At 38.7% G+C, this 14,022-nt stretch overlaps 1 protein-coding gene and 1 pseudogene across 1 annotated transcript; one reads left to right on the forward strand and one right to left on the reverse strand.

Moving 5' to 3' along the window:
* Nucleotides 1-2,530: 2,530 nt before the first annotated feature.
* Nucleotides 2,531-5,604, forward strand: LOC113314353 (protein ABHD18-like). The gene is made up of 5 exons (XM_026563151.1): nucleotides 2,531-3,424; nucleotides 3,961-4,045; nucleotides 4,184-4,353; nucleotides 4,692-4,966; nucleotides 5,138-5,604. The coding sequence occupies exons 1-5, from the start codon at nucleotides 3,049-3,051 to the stop codon at nucleotides 5,315-5,317; spliced, it is 1,086 nt and encodes a 361-aa protein (XP_026418936.1). The 5' UTR covers nucleotides 2,531-3,048; the 3' UTR covers nucleotides 5,318-5,604.
* Nucleotides 5,605-9,970: 4,366 nt separating this feature from the next.
* Nucleotides 9,971-13,136, reverse strand: LOC113313353 (annotated as a pseudogene).
* Nucleotides 13,137-14,022: the final 886 nt, after the last annotated feature.

The raw sequence follows: 14,022 nt of genomic DNA on the forward strand, positions 1-14,022 counted from the left end.
GGACGTATAGCAAATAACCTGCTGCGGTAGCATTGATTTGCACCAAGTCCACCCTTCCTTCCTCATCAAAGATTTTCTTGGTCCCAGATAATGTTTTCTTCAACTTACTCAGATTAAACTTCTTGGCTAGATGACCACTCTTCATCTCAAGTACAGATTCCGTATGAATCTGATTCTAACCAAACAAATCTCTGGACAATTCAAAGATCTTCTCCCAAGAAATTTTACTATCGAACCCGTCACTGGCTGCTTTTCCCTCAACCTCGAGATAATTTGATGAGCATCATCGGGAGTTACCGCCATCTCGCCGAATGGGAATAACATAATATTAATCTCTCCGTAGAACCTCTCACAGAATGCAGATACGGTAACTCTGTCATACGCAATATTCGAAGTCTCCACCGCAGGCCACAACCCGGAGTTCTTGACAATCACTTGCACCTCCTCACATTCCTCGTCAAGTGACCAAGTTTTAGTCACTGAACATGAAGCTTGGCGCCTCAAGAGACGGATGGCATGCTTATGATCCTAAATACCAAAAACACAAAATGAAAAGAAATTTAAACATTTGAAGCAAATTTAAGATAGATACACTTAAATAAAAAACAAAGACGGATTGAGATTACTTACGATGGTATTTTGGATTTCACATGCCCAGGAGTCTTTGTATCCAAAAAGAACATCTCCACCATCTTTCGGGGTTCCTTTTTTAGGCTCACTTGGTCTCAGTTTAACCTTCAAGTGAGCGGGAGGCATGTGGGAATCAACTGGTTTAGTGATAACCCTCTTCTTATTTCCGGTTTCAGTTGAAGTTGAAGCTTCGGTTTGTTGAACATTAGCTTGAGTTTGTTCTTCATCTTCTTCTTCTTCTTGTCGTTCCACTGCCTCTTCAACAATTTCTTCTTCAATATCCTTATCTTTATCTCCATTACCATCATCATCATCATCATCATCATCATTACCTCCTCCAACATTAGGCATGTCTTGATCACCATCATCATCATCATTGTTACCTCATCCAGCAGCCAGAGTGCTTTCATCAACATCATCATCATCACCTCTTATACCAAATGGAATTGATTGGTCTTCATCTGGAGTTTCGTCTGAATCATTGGGTTCCGATGGTAGTTCAGAATCATTCGGTACACGGATCTTGAGCGTTCCCGGCCCAACGTATGCCCCTCGATGTGTTGAAGTCAAGAGTTTTTCACCAACACGAGGAGGTCTTGAAGGAGGACTAAGAGCTTTCTTCTTTGCCTTTTGCAACCTGAACAAGAACAATTAAGAAAAAATTATAAGTCGGCAGGATCGACATATATAACCACTCCAACGGAAGAATGGTCGGAGGGGTCAATATATAACTACATGCCGGCAAATGCATAGCCGGAAGGGTCCTATTTAAATAACTTGCCGGATTTTAACAACTATGGACACAGTAGATGCATGATTTTCAGCTTCAGGAGTCGGCAGGCTCTATAAATAAAACAACGCCGGCGAACATAACGCCGACATGGTTGTTTTTAATAACCATTCCGACTTTTTAATTTTTTAGGCAACAGGAGATACTAAAAATTTGAAACATAGCCGGAAGGGTATTTGAGTTATAATCCACCGACGAAAAAAAAAAAGACGCCGGCAAGCTTATAGGTTGAACAACTTGCCGACGCTGTAAAAGCAGTTACAGAAACTAATTAGCCGGCAGGATCTTCAACCTAATAGCTTTCCGGCAAACCCTAAACATGAAATGTCGGCAAGGTCTCGAAACAAACACCTTGCCGACAAAATAACTGCAAATTCAAATATTCGATTTTTCTGACCTAATTTGACATGCAAACATGAAATTGGAGTAATGGAGTGAGTTTAAGTAGGCCCTTACTTTCTTAATCGCACCATTTCTTCCGTTTGAGCGACTTCAATTTCTTCTTTTTCAACCGTTTTTTACTTCACTTTCTTTTGAACCAAGCTTGCAATTCCAGGGTTATACTCATTAGGTTTTCGATTAGCGTCTTTCATACGAGTAGCTTTACGTCTTGGCGGATTCATCGCTGAAGATTAATCGGAGTTTTCGAATCAACGATTTCGATGAATTAATCGACGAGTTTCGAGTTTTGATGGAGAAGAAGAAGAGAGCCAGTATGGTTGTGGAGGAGAAGAAGAAGAGAAGAAGGAAGATGAAATGAAAATAATAAAACTGATTTAGGGTAATAGGATTATAAAGGGTAAGGATATTTTTATAACTTACCAATTAGGACTCCCCCTAAAATCTTTAAAAAGAATCCCTTTAAAATTGGGTATACCCCAATTAATCTGGGTATACCCCGATCAAGCCATACAAAAAAAAAAAAAAAAAAGTCTAAAATTTTGCCGGCTCACACTGGATGCAGTATCCTACCTGGATAATATCGTCTCGCTATCCTTCGATTCCTTCCTGCCTTATCGGCACGTACAACAAGACAATCAGACCAAAGTGGATATAATTCGAAGACCCCACTTCCACGTGTCAAAGCAGTTTTTGTACCGCCCATTGCTTTGATCGGAGTTTGGTTGAAATTCTTACATCCCTAAATTTCATCTCTCTCTCTAATCCAACAAATCTTATTCATTACTATAGTAGGTCTCCTTTCAATTCTTTGTTTCAGTTTCCTAATTAACTAGTCAAAACTCATCGTTAATAGGGTTCTTAGTCAAATTCTTTCGAAACGGAATCCATCTGATTTGAACGACGGTCGTTGTTGCATTAGCCAGAGTTGATTAACTCTCTGTTCATAGAGGTTATCGATTGAAGCTTCTCAGGTTCTTACAGTCGTTTCATACATGGGTTTCTTTCCCTGGTTTTATTTTCTCATCACTGCTTAAGCAATGCCCAAATTGGGATTATTTTTTCTTTATTTCAAGATTTTTTCAATTCTTTTCTAATTGGATTAGGCTATCAATAATATCCCAATAGAATATTTTTTCTAAAGAAAGTCATTCATTGAGAGAATAATTTGATCAGGGGTATCTCAAATTTTTATTGAGTTTGTGGATTGATTTTTGCTTTTGTTAATAATGGTTAGTGTGAATCTGGGTATGCTTCACCATGTAATAGATCATATATATGGTGCATTTGTTCATAGAACAAAATTGACAGCACCATTTTTTTCAAGAGGATGGGGTGGTAATCAACTTGTTCACCTTGAAGCCATGATCAATCAACTTTTCCCGGATGCTGTTGCTCAAAATTGGCCACCTAAACTAATTCAACCAATGTGGAGAACTATTTGGGAGACAAAGAATGCTTGTCTCAGAGAAGGTGTTTTTAGAACTCCTTGTGATCAACAGTTGATTGATGCATTGCCTCCAGAGAGTCACAATGCTAGGGTAGCTTTTCTTATGCCAAAATCAGTTCCGCCACATCAGATGTCTTGTGTAGTTCATCTTGCAGGTAACTTAATTTCCTTAATTTTTAGATTTCCACTCCACTTGATTACATATTTTTCTTATTCAACTCGTTTGTATAAATTGGATATGGCGTATAACCTACAGGCTAGATTCTTTGTTTGGTGTGTCTATAAAATTGAACGATGGAGGCAATATAGTTCATTGGAAATAATATGTTTTCATAATATGGATTAAATTGTCCTTCAGAGAAAATGTAACAGGAAACCTTTTGTTGTCAAAAGTGAAATCTGTTGAAGCTGACTATTGTGGGCTGAATAATTCATAGTATAGGGTCAAAGAACAAATATATAAAGGCGATCCTTGTTTCGTATGATGGGCGTCTTTAATTCCTCATAAGGGAAACGAGGCACACCCTTTCACATCTAAGCTTTGAAGTATTTCAGTTAAAACTGCCCGATATATTGAGTTAATCGTAGACCTTTTGAAACATAGGCTTTGAGTTTTGAAGGGTTGCCTCAGTTATCTTTCCTTTGTGGGAGCTTTTTAAAGTAAGTACGTAGTTTGAATTTCTTTTTGTAGGCACGGGTGACCATACTTTTCATCGAAGGTTGCGTCTTGGTGGCCCATTGTTGAAGGAGAACATAGCAACCATGGTACTTGAGAGGTGAGAAACTTAGATTTGCCTATCTATCAAGTACAAATATTTTATTTGGTAACTTCATATAAGTTGGGCAGCCTTAAAACAATCAATAGAAAGGGGCCTAAATGAGTTTCTGAATTTGAAATGTATATACTGCTGCAGCCTTTACTATGGGCAAAGACGTCCTATTTTGCAGCGTGGGGCAAAGCTTCTCTGTGTAAGTGACTTGCTTATGTTGGGAAGGGTCACCATTGAAGAAGCTCGCAGCCTGCTGTACTGGTTAGAAGCTGTAGAAGGGTTTGGAAAGACTGGTGTATGTGGACTTAGCATGGGTAAGTAAGATGACACCACGTGAAATCTTGTGTAAAGTTTAAATTTGTGCTGATATTATTCGAAAGTTGGAACTCTTCTGATATTATTGAGCTTTAGGGTTAGTGAACTAAGAAATAATCCTTTTAAGTTCTGTAAATACTTTGCACCAAAGCCCCTTGTGTATCGGAGACAGTTATATGACAAGGGCTCATGTATATATGCTCTTTTGACAAAGATATGAAATTTTATTTTGACTGAAACATGTCTACATTCTGAAATAACACATGAACATTGCTGATTTAAGCAGCCTACATTTAGAATCATGCTTTTACAATTGTATTTGTCCACGATGTTACAGGGGGGGTACATGCTGCAATGGTAGGATCTCTGCACCCTACACCAGTTGCCACATTTCCATTTCTCTCTCCACACTCTGCAGTGGTTGCCTTCTGTGAAGGGATATTAAAGCATGCAACTGCTTGGGACGCTCTAAGGGAAGATTTAGCAGTGCAGCAAGCTGCAATGACCCTTGAAAAAGTAAGAGAACGGCTGCGAACTGTATTATCGCTTACTGATGTGACACGATTTCCGATACCCAAAAATCCTGAAGCCACTATATTTGTGGGCGCCACTGTGAGTTCTATATCTCATTATACATTGAGATTTCCACTTAAATCATTTGAAGACATTATTCACTACAACCGTTATTTGTTCGTGTAACTTAACCAGATTTGCTTGCCAAAAGCAAATATTCATTTTTTTTCTTACATTTCACTAATGCATGGACATCTCTCTCCCTTGAAGGATGACGGCTACATTCCAAACTATTCAGTATTAGAGCTTCAGAAGGCTTGGCCAGGTTCAGAAGTGAGATGGGTTACAGGTGGGCACGAATCATCTTTCATCTTTCACAACAACGCATTTAGGAAAGCAATCGTGGATGGGTTCAATAGGTTACCAACGAAAGAATCTTTCACCTTGTGACAAAAGTGACCACAAGCGCAGGTGAAGATTATTCCATGATACTGTCAATCTTCGCGCTGTTTACTGCTCTAAACTGTAACATGAAAAGTACAGTCGATCAACCATATCAACACCCCAAATAATAATTAGGAGAGAATGGGGTTGTTTTGGTTTCCTTGTACATCACAAAGAAAGTCCCCTCATATTATAGGGAATTGAATATACATGAAGTTTAATGAACATGATTTTAACAGGCCAAAAAACACAAACTGGTAATGTTTTATGATCAAGTATTAATCTTTCCAGTGTCTTGAATGTTAACATTATAAAAGTCGATCTTTTCACCATTGCTGCACTAAAAAACTTGCTATTGCAGAACACATTAAATGACCATCTTATTTCCTTGTTTCACAATTATGCTATGCGGATGTACGCGCATCTCGTTTTGCGTCTTGAGCAAAATGATTCAGTTGAACCACATCACCAACACATTCGGTTACTACTACAATGCCATTTCAAAAGGTTCTTCCGTTCTTCTAGGTACTAAGGCCGGTTCCTATGGCAAATGGCTAAACCCTCCATTTGCCATGCCAGCTGGCCTGGCAAACTGGCCGAGTCACTATGGGAAATAAATTAAACGATTGCGTCTCCGCCGAGCGGTCAAGACTACACCGTTAGCGGTCGACACTGGACCGCTCGGTGTAGTTTACACCGTTAGCGGTTTAGTCTTCACCGTTGACGGTCGGTGCTCCACCGGTTATAAATACCACCTTTCCATTCAGTTTTCCATTCACAAATTCTTTTTTCTTCTTTCTCCCCTAGAGAGCAGACCAGAGCGATTTCTTAAAATTGAGTAGTAGCAAAACAAATAGACAAAGGAAAAGAAACAGGAAAAGCTGTTGCAGATAGTGATGTTGTATGGGTTCAGAATAAAGAGCAAGAGTTCGAAAATGTTAGGCAACTGGTTGGAGCTGGTGTAACATCTATGCATTTATCTAACCATCCCGAGCGAGTTCTTTTACCCAAAGTAAGAGGTGGGGTGGTCTGAGCTAACAGAAATTTATGAGTTACTCCCCCAACCTGTTCAAGAATCCTTGAGAAGATATCCTTGACAACGTTTATATTTCATGAAAGGCAAAAACCACCGGACTCAAATTGTGCAAGTTCTTTGTGAACGTTGGTGGAACACTTCAAATACGTTTTTTTTCAAGGATTTCGAGTGTGGTAAGTTCTATTTCTTCCATTCAATAGTTTAATTTTTAGTTCAGAAACACTCATTTTAATTTTTAGAGATTCAATATTTTAGTTTGATACAAATTTTAGTACCACATACAAACTTTAATATTATGACCATGTTGTTTTTACGGTTCACACCGTTAGATTTGTATATGTTGACTGGAATAAAAAGTGAGGGTGACACAGTACAATTTAACCAATTAAAGTGGATATCACAAGGAAGATGGAAAGAATTACTCCCCTTGTACGCAAATGATACTGAAGGAAAACCAGATTCAAGACAGATACACTCATTTGGATTAAGAGTGTCTGGGTTGAAGGCTTTTTTGACCCGTTACCATGGCAAGGGGATAAACAGAGCTGAAGATTATCCCGAGCTTGAACGTATTTTTGTATTATGGATGTTAGGTCAAGTTTTTTTCCCCAATGGTAGCTCAGTGTCATTAATTGTTTTGTGGAATCTTTAGAAGATTTGACTAAAGCACCAAATTATGATTGGGGTTCTGCAATTTTAGCTGAGCTATACACGTGTCTCAGTGATTGCTCAAGTAAGAAGACAGATAGCTTAAATGGATTTTGGGTCGTAATTGAGGTAAGAACTATTTATTAGATTTATTACCGAGTGGTCAAACTAGTGGTGAATGTACTAACACATCAATTTTCGTCAATATTATTTTTCAGTATTGGTGGTATACTTACTTTACTGTCGCCGAATCTGATCTTCACGATAAACGATTAATTTTTCCAGTCGTGTACAAGTACAAAGCTGAGAATTGAGTTGGTCATATTAATGATGGTCAAAATGTCGTTGATATGCAAAGGATGCAACAACTGTGCAAAACTAGTGTCAACATTACGCCAACGCCGTATTCAGTAATTAATGAGTTCCATGAACCAACGACACAAAACATGCTATAGATGAGCCTTAAGCGACTTGTGTTTTACAATCCAGTTATTGGTCAGGGTATTTGGTACTACGGAGAAAGACATATGTTTCAGCTACAAGGAAGAAAGGTAAAAGCTACCAACCCGTTTACAACTTCACTAATTTCACATGATGATTGGATAAAGCTGATAAACAATGGACAACCTTTGGAAGATGCTGATGATTTGATCCAACAACCAGAAAATGAGTATGATTATTTCAGTTGGTTTCAGAAGGTATGTAAGATGAATATTGCTACTCAATCACAAAACTTAGGTAGTGTTGACTTTCCAGCACTAGGCAATTTGCCACCTGCAGATCTTCCATCCCAACCCCCACCACTGACGGGCGAACCATTTACGTACTCTAGTACGCAATTGGGGTCGTCAAGTATGCCTCCAACACCTTGGGAAGTCAGGACTTTATCACCAACTGGAGATGTTGTTACAGTTCCACTTACTAGTGAAGGTTTGCGAAGCTATCCATACTATGGTGTGATGGAATCACCAGAAGAGTTTCAGGATAGGTGTAACAATTATGATCTTTTTATCAATCAATTCCAGAATTTTCACTTGAGACAGATGGAAGCTTCGAGGGAGAGTTTGAGTTATGAATTGCCCGAGACTCCGGTAGCATCAAGTTCTCAAATGCCTGGTGGAAGTGGAAGTCGTGGAAGTGGGAGTCGTGGAAGTGGGGGTCGTGGAGGTCGTAGAAGTCGGCAACGCACTCCATCTATGATGGAAGAGAGTATGGTGGAGGAAACTCAGATACCACCAACAACAGCAAACTTGGGGATGGATTTCCAATCTCCTCTTGGTTTCATTCCCCAAGGTCCTGTACTTACTCCTGATGGTGGACACGTCAATTTGGATGCATTTAGGCAATTTGTAATTTATACCCCAACAAGTTCATCTTTTCACCGATTTCAAGCACCTCCTCCAATGGCTCCGGTACCATTTCAAGGTTATGAATCACCTGATGCTACACAACCACCATCTCAGAGTCCAAATAATGAGTTTTCACAAGATCCAACAGGCTTAGGGGATTATTTATTTGGTGGTAATCGTTAGTTTGAGAGTTCTGTTAGTTGTTTTTGTTAGTTGTTATTTCGTGGTTTGTTTAAATCGTTAATGTAATTGCACTTTTGTTTGATAAATAATAATCTTCGTTTAAAGTTTTCTACATAAGTTAAAATTAAGAACTTAGAATTGATAAGCTAGATTAAATTGGGGCAACACTTTTAAGATTTCATAACAACTTGCATATCAGAACTTCTCTCTGTTGTCAAGGAGCCACTTTTCACGACATCTTAGATCAATCTCCAGAAGGGTTTCACCACTTCTCATGTTTCGAGCCTCTTCCCTTATCATACCAATATACTTGTTAACATTCTTGGAAATTACGGAGAACCGAGCACCCAACACCATCGAATTGCGATTGTAGATGTTCGTTGTTTCTTCTTCAAATTTCATTAAAACGCGTTCCCAAAACGGAATAATCCGTAATGCGCCATCAATGATTGGATGATTAGTGTAGAAAACATAATTCCTGCAGATGCATTCATCTTCAAACGTGCTAAAATTGCGTTGTTGTGCAACTCTCCAACTATTTGCTCTTCTTAATTCATTTTGCACACTAGCTCGAAGTGCAACTCTTTGATTTCGGCCGCATGTTCCTCTTCTATGAATTGAGCCATAGACATGTTTTGAGCCATTGGAAAATCTAAGAAAATAGGAAGAAGGTGTGAGTTAAAATGGTAGAGGAATGTGGTATTTATAGGGGGGAAGATTTATGACCGTTGGATCAGATTCTGATCAGCGATGTAAACTAGACCGACCGGTCTTATAAAAACCGATAGCGGTGGAGTGAAGACCTAGTGGCGTAGACTTGACCGAGCGGTCGAGTCGGTGGAACCTTGACCTGGCCTGGCTAAGTGGCAAATTTGCATAAATGGCAAACTCTTTGGTTTGCCACACCCATTGGAAGGGGCCTAATATGTAGAGATGAAACACTAGGAAACACCGCTAAAATCTTGTTGATTTATGGGCTTGAGAGAGAGGAAGGGCTTTCCTGATCCTATATTTCAATCTTCTCTAGAATATTTCTAGCCGCACCAAATAATACCCGTGTCTCATGAGGAGAAAGCGCTGCAGCGGCTGGCTTATTTTGGCAGCAGCTCTGAGGAAGACTGAATTCCTTCTGGAGATCTCAAATGCTTCGGCACTTGATATGAAAGAAGAGAACAGATGATATAATTGTTATAGAGAAAAACATCATGCTGTTCAGTAAAGTTAAGAGGGTTTGTATTTTCAGAGACTTGTGATTTTGATCGTCCAAATGAGTGGTATAGCCCGATCCTCCAAACATTCTAAGACTTGCAAGTTGCAACCCACAATGAGGAAGATCTGTGGGGAAATTTTATAAAATTTCAAGAAAATAAGCAAATCTGAGCATTTTGAACTGTCCAAAGTTTTGATGATGATATACTGACAAAGGAAGTTTAAGCAAATCGATTAGAGAACCAATTCTAGACCCTGAAAGGGTCCAAAATGCTTTTAACATAATAAGCACATACTATGTAGTATACTGTGATACAATATAGTAGGCTACTTAAAAAAAAAAAGAACAGCCAAACAAAAAAAGGTGCAAGTAAAGGTGAACTGTTGTGTGCCATTAAAAATGTTAGTCGTTATCCAGTGCACTCCACCAAAAGCTAACAGAGAAACTTGGCGTAAGTGATTTCACGTAGTGCCACCATTTTGGGGGTATATAAAGCATTTCTCCTTCCTCTAGAATGCAGTCTACAAAATCCAGATCTTGCGCCTTAGGGAACTCTTTTTCGTTGAAATTGTCCAGATCAATCTGCAAAGAAAAGTCTCTGGGAGATTAGTTTTTGTATCTTTGTATTGAGAATAGGAAATATCAAGAACAAAACCAAGATATTTTGATTGCATCCAAAGTTCTGAAATATTTTATTATCAAATTGCAACCAAAAGGCGGCCTAAGTTTAATTCTAAGCCATTGCACTACAAGTTGACCTAAGCATCTGTCTCATCTTATCACATTAAGGTTTCTAGACATTATATGGTGACATAAGCTGGTCACAAGACTTCAAGCAAATTAGCACTTCTACAATGAAACATTCGACATCTACTGTACCTGACTTGAATTGTGTAGCATGGATTCGGAGTGGGGGTACAAATCATCTGTTACTGAAGCAGAATAAAGCCTTATATACTTCTTGCCAACAACCTAAAATAACAGAAAGGAACGCGTTATGCAAGAAAACTTAGAAAAACCCCAACACGCCGAAGAAGAAAATGAAACACTGAAGCATGGAAGCAAGGCGGATACTAAGTCGGTAAACAAAGACAAATAATGAACCAATGATAAGTTTCCAGGAAGATCAAAACTACTATAATCAGTGCTACAGATATTAGCATCATATTGAGTTTGCTATACCTGAGCAAGAATGTTATGGTGCGGATCATGGTGTAATGGTGTGACTGTCCCCGCTGGACCAAACCAAGCATTAAGAGATCTGAGCTCCCCACCACCAGAAAAGCAGTAGTCAGGAACAACAATATCCTCCCGCAATTCTTGTATCTGTGAAACACGTCTAAGATAAACACCTCTAATGGCGCACAACTTATTATGCCAGATATAAGATAACCACAAAACGAATACTATACCTGATCAAACAATGGATGTTGAGCAAGATATGTAGTACCCGAGTTATTACATTGATTGGACTGGATCCTATCTAAAAACTGAGAAAATGTGATCAATCTTGCTTCCATTCAGGACACAAATAGTTCTTTCCCACCTGCGAAAGATGAAAAGTTATAATTCGTTCATTAGAAACTTTCATACCAGATAACAAAAGACAAAAACGAGAGGTACTAAAAAAGAAGTCATCCACAAAACAGACCATTCGCAAACTAAGCATCATTTCATTGTTCAGAAAGCAAGTATGGATTTTTACCATGAAAACAGACTACGCAATAAGATATTGGATACAATAGAAAGAGCACAAACATGATAAAAATCTCAAATAGCATGGTGAGCTAGGCCAACCCATTGATATAAAAAATTCACTCTTCAGTTTTTCTATTGTCCTAGAACTACTCATCCAGTAGATGGCCAAGCTTAGATTGATGCCATTCACAGTATCAGGAAGTTTATGATGGCCTCTACATTATCCAGACAAAAAAAAATATATATCTGCTCAAATAGATGACTGCAAACCCTGCCTATTAGCTAACCACAAAAATTCACCCCCTGAAATCTTGAGAGCAGCTGCAAACTCTGCCTATTCACAGTAAAAATAAGGGGTCCCTCGTTTTCTTGTAAAACATATGAGACACACCTGTTACAGAAGCTACAGTTATAAGCTAATGTGACAAAGGCATGGATAAGTGTGCAGTGTGGAACACTGCTATGAGGAGTCGGCACAGCGAGCTAGAAGGGGATAATACATTTGACCGTAGTAACTATGTATTTATTCATTAGTTTCCATCTGTTCTATAAGATTTAAGATTTAAAATTGTTGGATACACGGAAAGCATTAGCTTATCACTACATAGTAATTCTTTTGAACACAATTATGAGCGAGTACGTATAGATGATACATGCAAAACAAGTAACCATTTCATGCTCAAGTCCCCATTGAAGTATCTGCAAGTATCGACATGGAATGTAAAGTGTGCTTGTTATATTATTTCAAGTGTAACAGTCGCAACTCTATGATACCCTTTCGTTGTTGAATATTAATGAATCCCTAATGTTCCAACTGAATTTAAAGGGACAAAAATTGAAAAGTTTATGCTAGTACCTCAACTGGAACTGTACGACCGCCTGCAACCCTTTTGAGATAATCCATATCTTTCCATTTATTACTGGCAGGCCAATGAGACATGGAGTTACTGATTATAACTGGAGAACCTGATAAGAAATAATCACACAGGAATCCCTCTAGAGATAAAGAAGATCTCTTCTCAACCATCTTGCAAGACAGTGACTTATTAGGCAACACTTGAGACCTACGATAACAATAAGAAACAAAGAAATTTGGATGGTAAAACAACCACTGACATTTCTCTGCAACTTCAAATAATTTGTGATAAACCTACATCAAATTTCCTTCTAACACTGGTGGGAAGATAGATAGACATAGAGAAGAACAAACCTCACCTCCTCCTCATTGGAATTCCTCTCAGAACCAGAACCCCTTTTTCCATCAGTCATCACACCTTGACCAACACCAGAACACTTGACAGAAACCCTCTCAACAGCAGAATTTAAATCCTGGCGAAGAAGTAGTCCACCCATGATCAAACCCATATCCAAAACCCTAAGAGCCTCCCTGAAATCTCTATTTCTGTAATGGTAAATTGCTACATGAAGACAAGCCATGGAATAAGCATCTCTCCAAACTGGTAATACTGAGTGCCATGGACCAGAATGAAGCTGTTCCCACGCCATCTCACGCGTCGCTTCGGCTGCCCTAAAATCTCCTCCAGCTGCTAAAGCTTCCATGCTAACATACGCATATCCACCTTCTTCAGAGATTCTGTTAAGAGTCATCCTGATGACTCTCCGAACAAGTCTCAACAACCATGACTATGACTTAGTATCATTCAAATATTCCTAGTCTATAATAACTGGTTGTAAAGCTATCCCTATTTTATATGTTTCTTAACAAACTTTGTAACTGTGTTGAGCAGAATATCTTGTTATAAATAAACAAGCTCTCCATACGCATTTGGTGTGGAAGCATTCATCCTCATTATCATTTTCTAACTTGGTATCAGCCTTGATCCAAGCCATCTTTCCGCAACATAAAAAAAAAAAATATCATTAGAACCCTAACAAAAAAATGGCAGACACCACAAATGCTCTTCGACAGGTGCAGATCCATCACCTTGTCACATTGAAGCACACAGAAACCAACCACATCCTATGGAATGCTCAATTCAAACCTATTCTAAAAGAGTATGATCTTAATGGATTTGTGGATGGAACAAAACAAGTTCATGCTAGAACTTTACCTAACAGTGAAGTTGTAAATCCAGAGTTCACAGCATATGAACATCAGGATTCTTTAATTGTGGGATGGCTGAATTCCACATTAACACCAGAGGTTCTAAGCAATGTAGCCCATCTTGCAACTGCAAAAGAAGTATGGGACAAACTCGAGTCTGAATATGCACCAAAAACATTTCATCATCAGATGAATCTGAAGAAGCAACTACACAACATGTCGAAAGGTAACAAATCACTAAAATCATATTTAAATGATGCTAAATCTCTATTTTCTCAACTGGCAGAATCAGGCTGTGCTGTTACAACGAATGAGAAGAAGCAGGCTATCAGTAATGGTCTTAACCAAAACTATGATACAATTGTCACCGCTTTAAGTACGGTTGACAATATGGATATAGACACTTTCTATTCTCATCTTGTCACCTTTGACATGCGTCAAGAACAACAACTATCCCTGTTACAAACTCCGGTTGCAAATGTGGCTGTAGCTAACTCTGCATCTGGATCCAGAGGAGATTCA

The sequence above is a fragment of the Papaver somniferum genome, chromosome 9, assembly GCF_003573695.1.
Source record: "Papaver somniferum cultivar HN1 chromosome 9, ASM357369v1, whole genome shotgun sequence".
Lineage (NCBI taxonomy): Eukaryota > Viridiplantae > Streptophyta > Magnoliopsida > Ranunculales > Papaveraceae > Papaver > Papaver somniferum.